Here is a 16778-nt window from a genome sequence, read left to right on the forward strand (position 1 = left end):
TCCCGGGGGTGCTGGAGCCTATCTAAGCTAACAACGAGCAAGAGGCAGGGTACACCCTAAACTGGTTGCCAGCCAGCCGCAGGGCACCTGGAGATATAGCATACAGTATTTATTCCTTTTAAATAAAGCATATATAAAGCATATATATGTGTATGTATGTATGTGTATGTATATACATATACATACATACATACATACACACACATATATATATATATATATATATATATATATATATATATATATATATATATATATATATATATATATATATATATATAGACATCATATATATTAGGGTGTCCCAAAAAAGTAAATCCAGGAAACTAATCTCGCACACCCTCTCAATGCATTCCACTTCTTCCCAAAGTACTGTGAGAAAAAATTCACAATGATCGCTTAATATTTAGGGTTCCCTCAGAGCACATGTAATGTCTGCTATGCCGTATACAGGGGCCAGCCATGTAGGGGCGTCATCCTGATCTGTTTTCAACTGTCCATTTGCACTCACATGCATAGAACGTATGCGGTGTTGCCTTGACCTGGTTTTGACAGTGGCCGATCCAGAAAAGCTATCACCGATTTTGAAAAAAAAAAAAAAAAAAGTCTTTTTCTGATAGAATGTGACTTTACTTCGAGAAAATCGCACTTTCAAGCGATTTTTTTTTTTAAACTGGCACTAAAGGGGGGCCATGGCCCCTTTGCCCCCCCCCCCCCCGTGTCCTCCGGTGGGTGTTGAAGCTGTTAACCATTGTGCAACATAGCAGGAGGATCATCTGCACTGCTTGTTTGTAGCAATTTATGCTTTCTTGAACTGCTCTAAAGAAGTTCCGTGGGCAAATCTGGTACTTGAGCGAGGACTTGGCCCCCCTGGCGATGTTTTCAACGAAGACCGAGGAAGAGGAGAAGGCCAAGATGCTGCACCACCTCTACGAGGCTCAGGAGAAAGGGAAGGAACTGCGGCAGCTGGAAGGAAGGAGGACCCTTACTCAAGAGGGCTTACCTGGGAGACTTCATCACCCGGAGGTCGCAGGACCTGTTCCACTGCCTGAAGCTGCCTCTCCCAGCCACAGTCGCGGATCTGCGAGAAGTTCCAGTTGTCGCGTCCGAGCTGAAGTCGGTGAATGATGTTGCCGAGCGAGCGGTGAAGCTGGCGACCGACTTCAACCAGTACCTGACGAAGGACGAAGACGAGCGGCAGCTCATCTTTCAGGTCGTCGAACATCACCGCCGCCAATTCTCCACGGCTGACAAGGCCAGCTTCCAGTAGTGCAGCTGTCACTTCCCTGTCTTCAATTTTATCGCTACTATCCAGTTATATTGCACTTCAGTTGTATTGCAGCAGTGCATGTAACACTTTGTCCAATGTGAATTGTGCAAGGTATACAATCGGTCTGGGAGAGAGGCGATCATTAGTCAGAAGAGTGCGAGACCGACACGTTAACCACTGCCAGTCCAGTAGGAATGTCAATGAGGGAAGCCTTAGCAACCAGCTATGGGAGTGAAATTTCGTGTGCTCTGTTCTTTTAGCAAGTGGAATACAATGAAGGGGTGTGCGACTCCAAATCTGTTAATATGTGATTTTATATAGGGGGCCTGGGACACCCTATATATAGTCATCATATACATACATACATATATTAGGGCTGTCAAAATTATCACGTTAACGGGCGTTACTTAATTTTTTTAATTAATCACGTTAAAATATTTGACGCTATTAACGCAGATGCCCCGCTCAGACAGATTTAAATGACAGATATATGTATATGTATGTATATGTATGTATGTATGTATGTATGTATGTATGTATGTATGTATGTATGTATGTATGTATGTATATGATGACTATATATATATATATATATATATATATATATATATATGTATATATATATATATATATATATATATATATTAGAGCTGTCCCGACTAGTCGACATAGTCGACGTCATCGATGACGTAAATTCGTCGACGAGCACAACATCCCGTCGACGGTTAATGAAGGGTTGAAAAAATATATGCACGGAAAGTTCAGAATGTCGGATGCTCTGTATGCAAGCGGGGAAAGCGGCACAAAGCCAAAAAACCACACCAGAGTGTCCAAAACATTATTTCAAAGAAACAAAGGAGCGTACACTCTTCCGTCCTGTCTCTTCAATGCCAAGCTTGGCTAAACGTCGGCCGTGAATAAACACCTCAAGCGCCGTAACCCAGTTTGTAATTTTGTTTTTTCATTTTTTGTACACCAGAGAGTGCTGTCGCCTTACTAAATAATAATGTTTCATTGAAAATGGGCCTGTAAGCGCTATTAGTATTGTTCTTAATGCTAACTGAAAGGTTTATTTCATGTTATGGTTTATTTTATAGTATAGAAAATTATATAAGGTGAAAAGGTCATAAATATATACAGTATATACAGTGATTGCACTTAAGGGAGAGATTGTCAATGATAAGGTAATAAATTAAAGTAAAGGCAATTCATTGATATATAAATAAGGTTTAAAAGGAAAAAGGTGAAAAGTTTTCGTTAATTTCTAATTGTGTTGATTTATTTGTGTGCACCGTAGCTTTTACAGTGTGATTACATCAAGGATGGAATAAAAGTTGTAAACCATCAGTTTAAGAGACCATCTTTTCAATCAGGATGCTACACTAGTGAATTCTATCAGCATTTCAACTCATTGTTTATTTGTGATTTATTATTGTTATTTACGTGTTTATTTGTACTTTAATAAATAATTTAAGTGTTCCAATATGTTTTTTGTGAATTGATAAGCGTCAACAAAAATTTCATTGCTAAATTAGAAAACAAAACAAAAAATTTTTTTTTAAATTATTAGATTAGTCGACTAATCGTAAAAATAGTCGGCTGACTAATCGGGAGAAAATTAGTCGTTTGGGACAGCCGTAATACATATATATATATATATATATATATATATATATATATATATATATATATATATATATAAGCCATGTAAGATGACTCTGTGTATACAAAATTATTTAATGTTATCATAAAATTGTCCTAAGATTGAACACTAACGCAACATGTAAATACCAGAAAATTAAAATAAATTCTTCTTTATTACTTATTTAATTAAACTTTTTTTTTTGTAATTGAAGTTAAATAGAGACCTTACTTAAAACGATGTTTGAATACAAACATTTCTTGAAAGTTAAATGCAAATGTATCCAAAAGCAAGGGTCGACCTTGAGTCGAACATTGGGGGGTGAGATTTGACATGGACAAACTGAACTGAAAAAGCCTTTTGCAAATAAAAATGAAACAACTTCAAGCAAAGAGCAGTTCCAGATGCCCCCAATCATCTTTTGTGTATTACCATGACTCAAATGATTGACAATCTACACATACCCTCTTTATTACAGACTTCCTTGGCTGATCAGGCGGCATGAGCGGATGGTGTCATTAAAGCCATTCCGGCTTGGGAAATTTTCATACTCGCCATGCACTAGCACGTACTGGTAACCCATGTAGTCGGGGCTCTAGTAGAGGACCCAGGTGCTACCAAACACCCAGATGGAGTGTCAATGGCAAAAGTGGGGGGTGAGCTCAGGACACTTTTTAAAAACACATCAGTAGTTTTATCTTCTTACTTTGTAAAAATAGACTCATTACATTTTTTCACATCCATAGATGACAGTAGATTGTAAACAGAAGATATAATCACTGGTTAAAAGGTCAACTGTGATTGAGCTATTAATTGAGTAATCAATCAAGATTTTGACAGTCTTTTCTGATGGACGGAAGAAAGTATTAGAGAAGATATACTGCTAAAAAAAAATAAAGGGAACATTAACATAACACGTTGTAGATCTGAATGAATGAAATACAGTATTTTTATTAAAAACTTTGTTCTTTCCATAGTTGAATGTGCTGACAACAGAGTCAGACAGTCAAAATTATCCATAAAAATGAAATGTATCAACCCAGGGAGGTCCAGATTTGGATTTATACTCAAAATGAAAGAGGAAAAACACACTACAGGCTGATCCAACTTTGATGTAATGTCCTTTAAAGAAGTCAAAATGAAGCTTAGTAGTGTGTTTGGCCTCTGCGTGCTTGTATGACATCCCTGCAATGCCTGGGCATGCTCCTGATGAGGTGGCGGATGTTCTCCTGAGGGATTTCTACACAGCTCTGGACCAGCACATCGCTGAGTTCCTGGACAGTCTGAGGACCAACCTGTTATCCTGTAGGAGATTCCAGGAGACAGGTAGTTACTCCAGAAGAGCTGGACAGGGCCGTAGAAGATCCTCAAACCCTCAGCAGGATCGGTATCCACTCCTTTGTTCAAGGAGGAATAGGATGAACACTGCCAGAGCCCTACAAAATGACCTCCAGTAGGCCACTGGTGTGAATGTTTCTGACCAAACAATCAGAAATGGGCTCCATGAGGATGGTCTGAGGGCCTGACATCCTGTAGAGAGCCCTGTGCTCACTGCCAGTCACCGTAGAGCTTAAGAGGCATTTTCCATAGACCACCAGAATTTGCAACTATGCCACTGGCTCTGTGCTCTTCACTGATGAAAGCAGGTTCAACCTGAGCACATGCGACAAACGTGGAAGGGTCCGGAGATCCCATGGAGAACTTTATGCTGCCTGCAACATCATTCAGCATGACCGGTGTGGTGGTGGGTCAGTGATGGTCAGGGGAAGCATATCCCTGGAAGGACACACACACCTCTACAGGTTAGATGATGGCACCCTGACTGCTATTAGGTATCAGGATGAAATCCTTGGACTCATTGTCATAATCTGCGCTTGCGCGGTGGGACCTGGGTTCCGCTTGGCCCACAACAATGCCCAACTTCATGTGGCTGTAGTATGCAGCAGTTCCTGAAGGAAGAAGGAATTGCTAACATTGACTGGCCCCCACGTTTGCCTGACCTAAATCTAATAGAACACCTCTGGGACATTGTGTTTGGGTCCATCTGGCAGAGCCAGGTTGCTCCTCAGACTGTCCAGGAGCTCAGTGATGCCCTGGTCCAGATCTGGGAGGAGATTCCCGAGGACACCCTCTGTCATCTCATTATCAGCATGCCCAGGCGTTGTAGGGAGGTCATCCAGGCACTTGGAGGCCACACACACTACTGTTCCTCATTTTGACTTGTTTACATGAAAGTTGAATCAGCCTGTAGTGTGTTTTTCCACTTTCATTTTGAGTATAACTCCAAATCCAGACCTCAATAGGTTGATACATTTGATTTTCATTGATAATTTTTGTGTGATTTTTTTGTCAGCACATTCAACTATGGAACGAACAAAGTATTTAGTAAAAATATTTCATTCATTTATATCTATATGTGTTACGTTAGTGTTCCCTTTATTTTTTTGAGCAGTGTATATCTGTCATAATATATTTATATCCGTGTGTGAATTAATAAAAAGGAAACTATTTGGTGCGCAGAAACATTATTTTTGTGGCAAGTATGCAACACTTTCTGAACACAATATATACTTAAATTCACTGATGGCTTGGTGCGCAAATGTTTGTCTTTGTGTAGTTGCAAATATTATCTGTCAGGAAAAATGAAAGCAGAGTCTGTGCTAGTTGATCATTTATTGATGCTTAATGCATTGGGAGAGTAGACTAATACTCTGTGATCCTGCGGAAGGAACCTATGCCAGGAGAGGAGGCCGCCCAGTCAGCGTGCTGCCGATACTCGCCCTGCTCCAGGAGGTACTGGTGCCCCCTATAGTTGGGGAGGTCGTAGAACACCCAAGCGCCATCGGTTACCACACAGGAGTAAGCCTCGCGAAACTTGTAGGTCTCGTACACCGAGGGGCAGTCCTCGGTGCATTCCACCATCTGGCCGCCAAAGTTTGGCCTCTCGTACAGCCTCAGCTTCCAGTTGCCATAAACCTGAGAGCAGGAAGTAGGGATGCTGTGATTCCATCTGTAGTTGTATCGCTCCAAATACACATATAACACATGCAAGTCCTGTAAACATACAATCTAGTGAGGGCAATTTCTAAGAACAAAGATCATCCTTTTGGAATGATCTTCTTGGAGTAAGAAACTAATAAACTACAAACAACTTAATTCCCAGTTGACAGAACCACTGTCTCCCTTTGAAGAACATTAAACTTGATTCCTGTTGGCTTTAAATAAACTTCTCTTTCTTAAATGAGGGTGATGACTTAGGGCATGAAGTAAATCTTATTTGACTTGACGTGACAAGGAGTTTAGATCAGTGAAAACTCTTACGTTCTTAATAGTACGGCATGATTTGACACTGTCGCTGAAGGCCATCCACTGCTGGTTGTCGGCATACTCGCCCGGGTATAGGATGTACTGAAAGCCCTTGTAGTTGGGCCTTTCGTAGATCACCCAAACACCACTCTCCACCCTGATAGAGCTGCAGCGGGTGAAATACGAGTGCAGGTCTGCGCAGTCGCTGCTGCAGTTGTAGCAGCGGCCCTGGAATTTCTTCTCCTCATAGAAGGTGATCTTTGGCAAAGAAAGCCAAGTGACACTTAGAGTTAAGTGTCTGGCAAGCTCTATAAGTATTTCTCAATATCCTACACATGCGCTGGAAAGTCATCCTCATGAGGATACAAATACATGGAAAAATCAGCAGAATAGCAGGATATCAACCATGAATGTTTAAATAGTTTGTCATAATATTGTTTCAATAAGTTTCATCTCACCTTCCCCATGTTGATGCTCGGCAATGGTCGGTCCTTACTGAAGCCCGTCAAAGTATTTATCGATAAACAAAATGTGCAGAGTGAGGGGGAGCCTTTGATACCCAGATGAAGTGGATTTACATATCAGCAAAATGAGTCAGTGCCATTTGATGGGCTTTTGTTCCATGTTGTGATGATGAGCTGCTATCAAATGTAGGCTGGAACAGTGGGGGCAGCAGCACCCCTTGATGGGGGACTGGGTGGGTGGGAAAAAAATCTTTTGTTTTCTGTGTAGTCACACGATGACTGGCAGGCATTGGGGGGGGGGGGCAAAAATGAACTAGAAGTTACAAACGTGCCTCAAACATCGCTTGTGAATGCTGAGAAATGCTGTTGACTAGCCAAATCGGACTTAACTGATACAGCCAAACATACCACCCAGTACTTGCTGTACATTCCATAATGATGGTATTTGATCAGACCACTTGATAACTATCGTATGTTGTTCTTTGCGACAAAGGTAAACAAATCAGAACTACTAAAACTTCCATTCTTCCATTTTCAACATTTGCTAGCTTGGTCAGGGCAACAGAGTGCTGGAGACAGTCCTAGATGAATTGGGGGAAAGGTGGACTACACCATGAACTGGTCGCCAGTTAGTCACAGGGCATCTACAGAAGAGGGCCTACCATTTGCTTTAACAGTCACGCCGTCACTGAGCAGGAATTGATCTTAGCCCGGCAAAATTATCACTGCACCATCAGACTAATAAAACCCTATCCGGAAAAATATAACTCATGCTGCGCCATGTGTTTCAGGTTCAATTTTGAAACCTCAGATATTAGCGTGGTTGCCAGTCAATCTCAGGGCATACACACAAACACAATACACTGGTTGTATGTCAAAGTACATACAAACAATGAACCGGTCATAAGTCAATATCAAGGTACTTACAGACAATGGACAGTTAGCTAGTCAATGTCAGAACAACTAGTGTGTACTGATAATGGACAAGTTGACACTAAACTTCATGGAAATGAATAGACTGACTGCTTGCCAATGTTAGGACACATACTGAAAACAAACCCTGCACCTGCCCCCTTTCAACTACAAACAGTCTTCATTCTCAAAGATGCTAATTTATTACTGTTTCAGAACATTGGTGGCAAAACAGACTCAAGCACTGGCGGAACATGCAAATCACTCACATGAGGGACCAGATTGGGACCTCAAACTTTTTAGAACAAAGCTAAGCCCCATGAAAAGTGTCACATGGAACAGTTAAATGATGACCTGAGTTCAGTGATAGATATTTCAACTTGCTTTATTCAACAAATGAGAGAAGAAGCTAACAGGAGTCCATGATGCGTCGGATGGAACTCAGTCTGAGGATGTTGCTGGCTCCCAACTCGCGGAGGTTGCGGTGCTCGCCGGGCTTCAGGTACAGCATCCTTCCCCGGAAGTTGGGCTGCTCGAACATCAGCCAATGGCCCTCCATCACATTGCAGGACTGACAGTCGGACATGCGCAGACGGTCCACGTTGTCGCAGTCATCGGTCAACTCGTGCATCTGGCCACTAAAGTTCTCCTTCTCGTAGATCCTCACTCGGAACGGTCCTCTGTGCTGTGGGTCGGGTCAAAACATGTTGATAAACTGATCCAAACAAGCAGTGACCAGAAATGCAAGACGGCAAGTGCAACTCTAAACACTTTAGGTAGTGCAAAGCAACAAAACACAAGTCCTGTGTACTTTATTTTAATAGCTAGATTTTTACGGTATTTGCATTTTGAGGATTAAAAAACAAAATATCTGTTACGCGGTGCCATCAGCGGTGTTGATTTACAGTATGTTCGTTCCTATCCTGTTTTATTTTGGTGTGTTCATTTTTTACTTTGTGTTTAACTTGTCATCTTTGCTCACCCAATTACCTGATTGCCACCACACAGTTACCATTAGCCCTACTCCTTATATACCCCTCTTGTTTCTTGTCCAGTGCCAGTGCGTTTTCGTTTGTTAGCGAGTAGTAGGAAGCTATGTCACCGTTAAGTTGTATTTTGCCTTGTTTTGTTTTGTCTACCGTCCTTGCTTCTATTTGCCAGTTGGGTTTGGTGCTTTGTCCACCCAGCAGTGTGTAGTTATTTTTGATTGGAAATCACGAGGACAAATAAGGTGGAACATAAGCCAGGTTCCATTTACGAATATGCATAAAATTTAGAGGAGAATAATTGAAATAGTGGGCTTTCCACACCAATAACTAAGAACTAACTAGCTATTTACAAATGTTTGTGTGTTAAGTTATCCTACTGTAACTGCTGTTCTGTATAACTAACGGTAAAGAATTATTTTACGCTCTAGTGTTGTTGTTTTTTAATGCAAGTTCGTGCAGGAGTTGAATCAGTACTTCCACATTTATCTAATATTTATTTTGGCTTTTCCCACCCAACCAATCAAATGACTAAATAACTAGCCAAACATTTTACTAACATTTTGACTAATTAACTAATTAGTGGATCAACCAACAAACAAATTCATCAACCAATGGACCAGTCATCGATTAACCCATCAATCAACTACCTCTGAAGGCTTTCCAACCAGTGGTGACTTTCAAAAATTTTAGCTGATGGCTTAATCGTGCTTTGCGTGCACTTACCAAAGGGATCATCCGAGAAGATCTGATGCAGTCACTCATATTGACACCCATCAGACGCTGACTGTCCGGATACTCGCCCCTTCTGACCAGCACCTGGTGACCCTTAAAGTTGGGCTTTTCGTAAACCATGAAGAGGCCGCTCTCCACTCGGCAGGAGTTGCACCTGCTTAGGTAGGTGGTTAACTCAGGGCAGTCGCTACTGGTCTCGTAGGAGCGACCCTGGAAGTTGCGGTCCTCATAGAAGATGATCTGCCAAACAACGACATTTGTGAGCGGAAAGCCGTCCATAAGATCCATTGCATTCTTTGGGATCCAGATTGTGGTTTGTGCTTGACCATTTCTCACTTACCCTTCCCATGGTCATGGTATTTGTGCGATAACTGCAGATGTACAGTTTGGCCAACAAACCTGCTCCCTTTTTATATATCTCACAGGCCTAATGCTAAAGCCCTAGAGTCATCACTCTATATTGTGTGCCAGCTTGTATCACTATAGGGTGACACACTGTACTGTACTGTATGTCAGAATGTGGCTTTTGTTACAATCGGATGTTTAATGCTGCAAAAATCAACTATGGAGATCAATGTGGTTACCTGACACAAAAGGCCTCAAACCAGCTGGAAACTCCTCCATAGAGGATACGTTGTACAGTTAGTAAGAGGTCATCTGAGGAGCGTGGAGCTTCTGTGATGAGCTTGCATTCCCTCTCCAAAATGCAGCCTGCGTACAATAACAGCTACAGCGGTCTGCAAAAGAATGTGGGCCCACTGCAATTTTGATGAGTCATGAGGTTTCAGACAAAGGTGCCCAAGGGTGTCTGAAGCCGAGGGTCACTATAAAAGGGGTTCAGTTGTTGGCATGGTTGCAACAACTACAAGCGTCATCATGGGCAGGGTAACATATGTCTCGTCATTGATTGCGCCTTGATCTCAATCACCTGACAATGGCCTTGTTTTTCATCTTTGGTACTTTGTTTCTCCCCGCAGATCATATTGTTTGAGGAGAAGAACTTCCAGGGTCGCTCTTACGAGTGCAGCAGCGACTGCTCCGATATCCACCTGCACCTGAGCCGATGCAGCTCCTGCCGGGTGGAGAATGGCTGCTTCGTCCTGTACGATCGCTCCAACTTCATCGGCAACCAAGTTTTCCTGAGAAGGGGAGAATACTCCGATCTGATGCGTGTTGGGAGCATGACTGGCGTTGGGGCAGTGATGATGGATACCGTTCGTTCTTGCCGTTTGATCCCCATGGTAAGAACAACTCCCCAGGGGTTGCGTTTCCAGACTGCTTGGACCACTCTCACAACTGTCTGGTCCAACAGCACAGGGGACAGTTCCGGGTGAAAATCTACGAGCTGGAGAATTTCGGGGGCCAGATGCAAGAGCTGCTTGAGGACTGCGAGTCACTGCAGGACCGCCTGTACATGTCCGATTGCCAGTCCTGCAATGTGCTGGAGGGCCACTGGCTGCTGTTTGAGCAGCCCAACTTCCGTGGCCGCGTGATCTACGTGAGACCCGGAGAGCACAGGAGCCTGCGGGAGAGCGGCCTGAGCAACGTTATGAGAATCAGTTCCATTAGACGTATCATGGATGTGTGCTGATTACCATTCGTGTTGAAATAAACTCAAAAATGAAAACCTCAGGCCTTGTTTGGATATGACTGCTTTCTTTGTGTGGCTGAAACATCAATTGACTTCATAGGTTAGTCCCACATTGACAGTCTTTGTTAGATCTTAGATCATCCATATTCTCAACTGCAACAGATTATAAATCCTGATGTAATTGGTAGAAGGTCCAGTGACACGTGATATCTTCTGAGAGCAATGCAGCGCTTTGTGTGAAGATATTGAGAATTCAGTAGCGATACATAAATTAAAAGTTTGCTAATCAAGCTTTAAACAGCTTTGAGATTTACAATTTTAAGACAAACATCATATTAATATAACGGACTTTTGAATAACTGTTCAAATACTAAATTGATATGCCTTTGGTTTTTTTTTTTTTTTTTTTTTTTTTTTTTTGTCCATGCAAAACATGGTGTCATCACTTTGTGCAGTTAGCGGTTGTTCTCGTGTAGCCGTGCTCTGAGTGGCCTTCACAATGGATACTGAGCAAACAAAAGCAAGCCTGCTTGGAAACAAGAGCAATGTTGCGCTGACGCTCCAAATCCCAAAATGTGCCCCATAGGATAGACAATTGTAGAAAAACTGCTGTTGCTTGTTGAGCAGTCCTCTTGTTTTTTTCTCCCAATAGATCAAATGAATAGTGTCAGTATAAAATACAGTTTTGTGCATACTTTATGACATTATAATAATGTATACACTTCCCTACAAGAGTACTGGAAGTTTGAGCCCAACTTTTTTATCTTTGCATTTACCGTATTTTTTGGACTATAAGTCTCCGTTTTTTTCATAGATTGGCTGGGGGTGCGACTTATACTCTGGAGCGACTTGTGTGTGAAATTATTAAATGGTAAATGGTGTTATACTTATATAGCGCTTTTCCACCTTTCAAGGCGCTCAAAGCGCTTTACACTATCTCGCCATCTACCTACTGGTGACGCAACACATTATTATATCATTTCACATGCTATTTTGGTGTTTTGGAGTGACACTGATGGTTTGGTAAACTTGTTAGCATGTTTTTTATGCTATAGTTATCAGAATAACTCTTAATAGCTATTTTACGTTAACATACCGGCCACGTTGTTCATGCATCACATAACATTATCATACTGTACACATATTGAGCATGTTGTTCTGTATTGTATTTTTATTTTAAATTGCCTCTCAAGATGACATATCTGTTCTATGTGTTGGATTTTATCAAGTAAATTTCCCCCAAAAATGCGACTTATACTCCGGTGCGACTTATATGTTTTTTGGGTTTTTTTTCCTCTTCATTGCGCATTTTTGGGCTGGTGCGACTTATACTCAGGTGCGACTTATAGTCTGAAAAATACGGTAATGTAATTGGGAACAGGATAACACTACACAGTATAAATTGACACACAGTCAATAATGTCTAAATACTGTTGATTAAAACAAAGTGATGACACACCTAAGTGATGAAAATGTCCAAGTCTCATTTCTTCAAGGGGAAGAACATGTAGAGACTCTTTCTGAGATATATTTTTTTCAATAACCTCTTCATAAACCAAATACCAACTCAAGGGAATTACCATATAATATATACCCCTAAATGTGATAAGAATAAAATAGATAACATGCTGCAAATATAAATACTAATGGAGTTTTTAATGTTATGTACATTTTTTAAAGGAAAAAAAGTTGTAATTTTATAAGAATAAAGTCAAGAATAAAGAACAACAATGACAAAAGAGAATAGGAATTTATTTCTGATTAAAGAAGCTTTGTACAATGTCCTTTTGCTCTAAAAAGAAAGAAAGTAAGAAAGAAAGAATGAAAAGAAAGAAAGACAAAGACAGAAGCTGTGACCTGTCGTCCTTATCTTGTGTTAGAAATCAGCCTATATTTTTTGCTAGTGAATTAAAATTGATCTGTAAATTAACTTGGCCTAAAAATACTAAAACTATGCAATATATTGTTTTTGGGTCATGACTGACCCGTTTTCAAGTTTGGGTGTGCAAAAAGTACCGTTGATTTTTGCATACGAAAACACAATATGAGGGTTATATCGAAGACCTGAATATGGATAAATCAAAAGTAGGTAGGAAGGAGTATCTTTTTATCAAGGTTATCAGGTTCCTCTTTCTTTGCAGTGCAAAACGAAACGATTCCAGAAATTAGTGGCGCTGGAAGTCACTCACAGTAGGGGGTGCTGAGGATGTTATTTTGTTTTTTCCATCCAAAAACAGCGATTTAGGTCCAAATTTGTCATTCTAGTGCCTTTTCTCCATACAAAGCATACACAATGGCAGTACACACGCATGGTGAATAATTCACATACTACTACTAGGCAACTACAAAGACAGCTTTCTATTTCACCTACGTTCAACTTCGATTTTAATTTCAGAAAATTTCGCCGGTTTTATAGAGAAAAACAAAATTGATAATTCATTTTTGCGCCATGTTTACACCTCCTCTATCAACAGTTAACTTTTCCATTGCGATAGCGCCAACGTGACCTGGTAGCAAGCAAGGTGTCAGGTAGTTAAAAGGTTATTAACAAAAAATATTTTTCAACATATATATTTAATCGCCAAAGATAAATACGCTATTGTTTCAATGTTTTAGTTATTGATTTATTTTTAACAACAAAAAAAAACTATCAAACCACTTTTTTTCCTTTCCAACACCAGGGGGTGCTGCAGCACCCTAAGCACACCGCTTCCCGCGCCACTGCCAGAAATTATTTATTCCTGCTGCCATAAGACTGTACAACAGCTCAGTCTGAATATGTGCATATTTTAATAACTATACTTTAATACTACCGTTAGCATCTTTTTCTTGGCCCTAATTGAACGTGTATTTGTGTAATTTTATGGCTGCCGGACTCAAGTTTCCTCTCTGTAGGATTAGTGACGTATTTTTACCTTATTTTATAGCTACAGGAACCATTAAATGTAAATATACATCCATTTTTTGTATATTTCAAAAATTCCACAAACTAATAATAATTTATTAACAAATAATTTTAAAGACACTCAACAATGGCTCACAGAGTCTAATTTGAGAACCAGCTATTGTGGGTATAATTTTCTCCCCAGCAGATCGCAGAGGGAAAATGACTCTCCACACCATAGGATAATCATCTTTCAGAGACATCTGACAAACAGGGCTCTGCCGACTTTGATCGTAGCCTTTATTATTGGCCTTAGTTGCATCTGAATCAGCTCAGCCTCAAAATCTGACGGTATACGAGCTCACGCAGTTTACGTCGCCGGGTGTCTGAAGATCATCTTGCTCAATGTGTGGGTGTTAATTGTCAACATCTTTTTTTTTTGTGACGTCATTCCAAGTTTGATTCAGACACATCGCACATTGAGTCCAGGCAACAGTTTTTTTTTTTTTTTTTAGCCAAGCAATTAACGCTACTTAACTCTGAAACAGGTTTTTAAAAATTCAGAATTTGCTTTAAGGCTCTTTAACTTTGTTACGTGTAAATGAACATATGGTATGTTTAAATGCATTAAAAACTTTTCCAGGGGAGTGTAATGTATAAAAATAATGTCTAGAGAAATATGTATCAAGCTACACTATACGTATTGAATATGCTTTAGCAAAGGAAAAGCAAAAAGCTCCACAAACTCACGAAGTACAAAAATATGTATTGTTGGTGGGAAAGTGCTGACCGGCTCAGGCATTGTCGGAACCTACAATGACACAGGTCAACGACGTGTTATAAAGGGCCAGAAGCACTGGCTGAAGTGCGACCGGGTCAGTGACACAATGGGCAAGGTGAGGATACTTGTCTCTGGTGTGCATCTCTTCAGGTTATTTACCAGTGACGTCAAATGTAACATTGTATGATCCAAGACAGATGTGCAATCTGTCTTGTTTTCTCAACTCTCCTCTCCCCCCTCTGCTTCTAGATCACTTTTTACGAGGACAGAAATTTCCAGGGTCGCTCGTACGAGTGCAACGGCGAATGTCCCGATCTGCACTCACACTTCAATCGCTGCAACTCCATCAGAGTGGAAAGCGGGGAATGGATGGTGTACGAGAAACCCGACTTTTCTGGTTACCAATACTTCCTGAGGAGAGGTGACTATCCGGACTACCAACGCTGGATGGGATTTAATGACTGCGTGAGATCCTGCCGCGTGATTCCGAAGGTAAATCCTTGCGGTATTTAAATCCACATCGACCGTTATTCAATATCCTGCTCGCGCTCAGAATTGTGCTAGCACACTTGTTTCCCTGACTGGTAAGACTTGTATCATGAAAACCTTAAATCAGGGTGCTTTTAACTTTCGGTACCTGTATATTAAGGACAATTCAGTTGTGATTGTCTCGTAGACAAATGCTTGTTTTCTAGTCAAGGAACATACTAGTAGGCTACAGGGCTGGCAGTGATTAGTGAGGACAAAGACCACTGTAGTCCATGAAGACTAAAGTGCAGTAATGAAGTAAATGCTCCAATGCATCACGACCATGACTTCTTTCTGACTACAAGTAACAAATCATTCCTTGGTTTCCCTAGCTTCAAGGTTCTCACAGACTGGTCATCTACGAGCGCCCTGAGTTCAAAGGTCAAGCCATGGAGCTGACGGACGATTGCCCTTCATTGTACGATCGCTTCCGTCGTGATGAAATCCACTCTTGCCACGATATTGAAAGCCACTGGATCCTCTATGAGCATCCCCACTACAGGGGGCGCCAATATCTGGTGCGTCCTGGGAAATACGGACGCTTTCAGGAATGGGGGAGTCCTAGTCCGAGGGTGGGTTCCATTAAAAGAATTAGCCTGTAGAAAGAAATGGCTCTTTTGTCGACATGGATGCCTGTTAATAAAAAAACAATTAAAATACTTAATGAGAGCTTTTGTGGTGTTCAACAAATGTCAAATTTTATTTCATGTTTTACAACTACTCAAATGTAGCCACCACCGGAAGAACGGACAACATTAAGCTGGTATGAGAACTCCTCCCAAACATGCTTCAGCATGTCCCGGTCCACCAATTTAATTAAGTAGGTGTTGTTTTAACTGTTACCCATAATGGATAGGTCAGAGGTCAAGTCGAAAGTTCATTTATAATGGGCGACAATTATAAAATGACACCCTCTTGTGGCCAACAGTCTCACCAAACAACTTCCCAGCAAGATTCTCAGATATTCATTTGACCTTGGGCACTAAAATCCCCTCACAAAGGATTAATCTTTAATATATGGATGCACTTGTAACCTGTGGCCATGTGAATCATGATATGATCAATCATACATATTGTTAATCAGTGTGTAAAATGACTTGTGTCAAAAAAATATCTAAGTACACTTGACACATTTGTAAAATTCACACACTTCATGAATCAACGCTAAAAAAATGATATTTTTGTTTTACAATTCATTCAGTGTACAGCTTATATAACACTAAATTTCTCAACGTCTCAAAACTGCAGCACACCATGATTCATGTCCAAACTGCTAGCAGCATATATAAGTACACCCCTGAATGAAAATGTCCAAAATGTGCTCAAAGTATCAATATTTTGAGTGGCCACATTTTCAGTCACTCCTCTAGCACATGGCCTCTGACAGGCTTGACTATTTTGTCAAGGTTGTCCTATGGAATGATATATTTACAAAATTGTGAGTAAATAGTACACTCATACATGTAGGTGCATGCATAAAACCGTTAAACTCTCGTATTTTCTGGTAGTGAGCAGTGTTTAATCTGAGTTCTTGTAGTGCAATATTAAAATGGACTTTTTTGTACAAAACATGGTGGCACAGTGGCATAATGATCAGCACATCCGCCTCACAGTTCTTAGATTAAGGGTTCAATCCCAGGTTCCGGCCTTCCTGTTTGGAGTTTGCATGTTCCCCCTGT

At 40.8% G+C, this 16778-nt stretch overlaps 4 protein-coding genes across 4 annotated transcripts; 2 read left to right on the forward strand and 2 right to left on the reverse strand.

The window, feature by feature from the left end:
- Positions 1-5570: 5570 nt before the first annotated feature.
- LOC130909086 (gamma-crystallin M2-like) lies at positions 5571-6835 on the reverse strand. Its single transcript, XM_057825163.1, has 3 exons — positions 6677-6835; positions 6234-6476; positions 5571-5888 (listed from the first exon to the last, which is right to left on the reverse strand). The coding sequence occupies exons 1-3, from the start codon at positions 6683-6685 to the stop codon at positions 5616-5618; spliced, it is 525 nt and encodes a 174-aa protein (XP_057681146.1). The 5' UTR covers positions 6686-6835; the 3' UTR covers positions 5571-5615.
- A 1144-nt stretch (positions 6836-7979) lies between these two features.
- On the reverse strand, positions 7980-9699 carry LOC130906657 (gamma-crystallin M3-like). Its single transcript, XM_057821194.1, has 3 exons — positions 9656-9699; positions 9307-9555; positions 7980-8279 (listed from the first exon to the last, which is right to left on the reverse strand). The coding sequence occupies exons 1-3, from the start codon at positions 9668-9670 to the stop codon at positions 8004-8006; spliced, it is 540 nt and encodes a 179-aa protein (XP_057677177.1). The 5' UTR covers positions 9671-9699; the 3' UTR covers positions 7980-8003.
- A 219-nt stretch (positions 9700-9918) lies between these two features.
- On the forward strand, positions 9919-10906 carry LOC130906644 (gamma-crystallin M3-like). The gene is made up of 3 exons (XM_057821170.1): positions 9919-10200; positions 10293-10556; positions 10628-10906. The coding sequence occupies exons 1-3, from the start codon at positions 10165-10167 to the stop codon at positions 10904-10906; spliced, it is 579 nt and encodes a 192-aa protein (XP_057677153.1). The 5' UTR covers positions 9919-10164.
- A 3769-nt stretch (positions 10907-14675) lies between these two features.
- On the forward strand, positions 14676-15701 carry LOC130906649 (gamma-crystallin M2-like). The gene is made up of 3 exons (XM_057821180.1): positions 14676-14686; positions 14821-15063; positions 15432-15701. The coding sequence occupies exons 1-3, from the start codon at positions 14678-14680 to the stop codon at positions 15699-15701; spliced, it is 522 nt and encodes a 173-aa protein (XP_057677163.1). The 5' UTR covers positions 14676-14677.
- Positions 15702-16778: the final 1077 nt, after the last annotated feature.

Source organism: Corythoichthys intestinalis, chromosome 2, assembly GCF_030265065.1.
Source record: "Corythoichthys intestinalis isolate RoL2023-P3 chromosome 2, ASM3026506v1, whole genome shotgun sequence".
Taxonomy (NCBI): Eukaryota; Metazoa; Chordata; class Actinopteri; order Syngnathiformes; family Syngnathidae; genus Corythoichthys; species Corythoichthys intestinalis.

What these genes read in the sequence shown, in the direction of transcription:
- LOC130906644 (XM_057821170.1), top strand. Translation starts at nt 10,165, where the DNA reads ATGGTTGCAACAACTACAAGCGTCATCATGGGCAGG. An exon ending in CAAGCGTCATCATGGGCAGG is followed by an intron (nt 10,201 to 10,292) that starts GTAACATATGTC and finishes TTCTCCCCGCAG; the next exon opens with ATCATATTGTTTGAGGAGAA. An exon ending in CTTGCCGTTTGATCCCCATG is followed by an intron (nt 10,557 to 10,627) that starts GTAAGAACAACT and finishes CTGGTCCAACAG; the next exon opens with CACAGGGGACAGTTCCGGGT.
- LOC130906649 (XM_057821180.1), top strand. An exon ending in CCTGCCGCGTGATTCCGAAG is followed by an intron (nt 15,064 to 15,431) that starts GTAAATCCTTGC and finishes TGGTTTCCCTAG; the next exon opens with CTTCAAGGTTCTCACAGACT.
- LOC130909086 (XM_057825163.1), bottom strand. An exon ending in CATGCCGTACTATTAAGAAC is followed by an intron (nt 5,889 to 6,233) that starts GTAAGAGTTTTC and finishes TCCTGCTCTCAG; the next exon opens with GTTTATGGCAACTGGAAGCT.
- LOC130906657 (XM_057821194.1), bottom strand. An exon ending in CTTCTCGGATGATCCCTTTG is followed by an intron (nt 8,280 to 9,306) that starts GTAAGTGCACGC and finishes CCCGACCCACAG; the next exon opens with CACAGAGGACCGTTCCGAGT.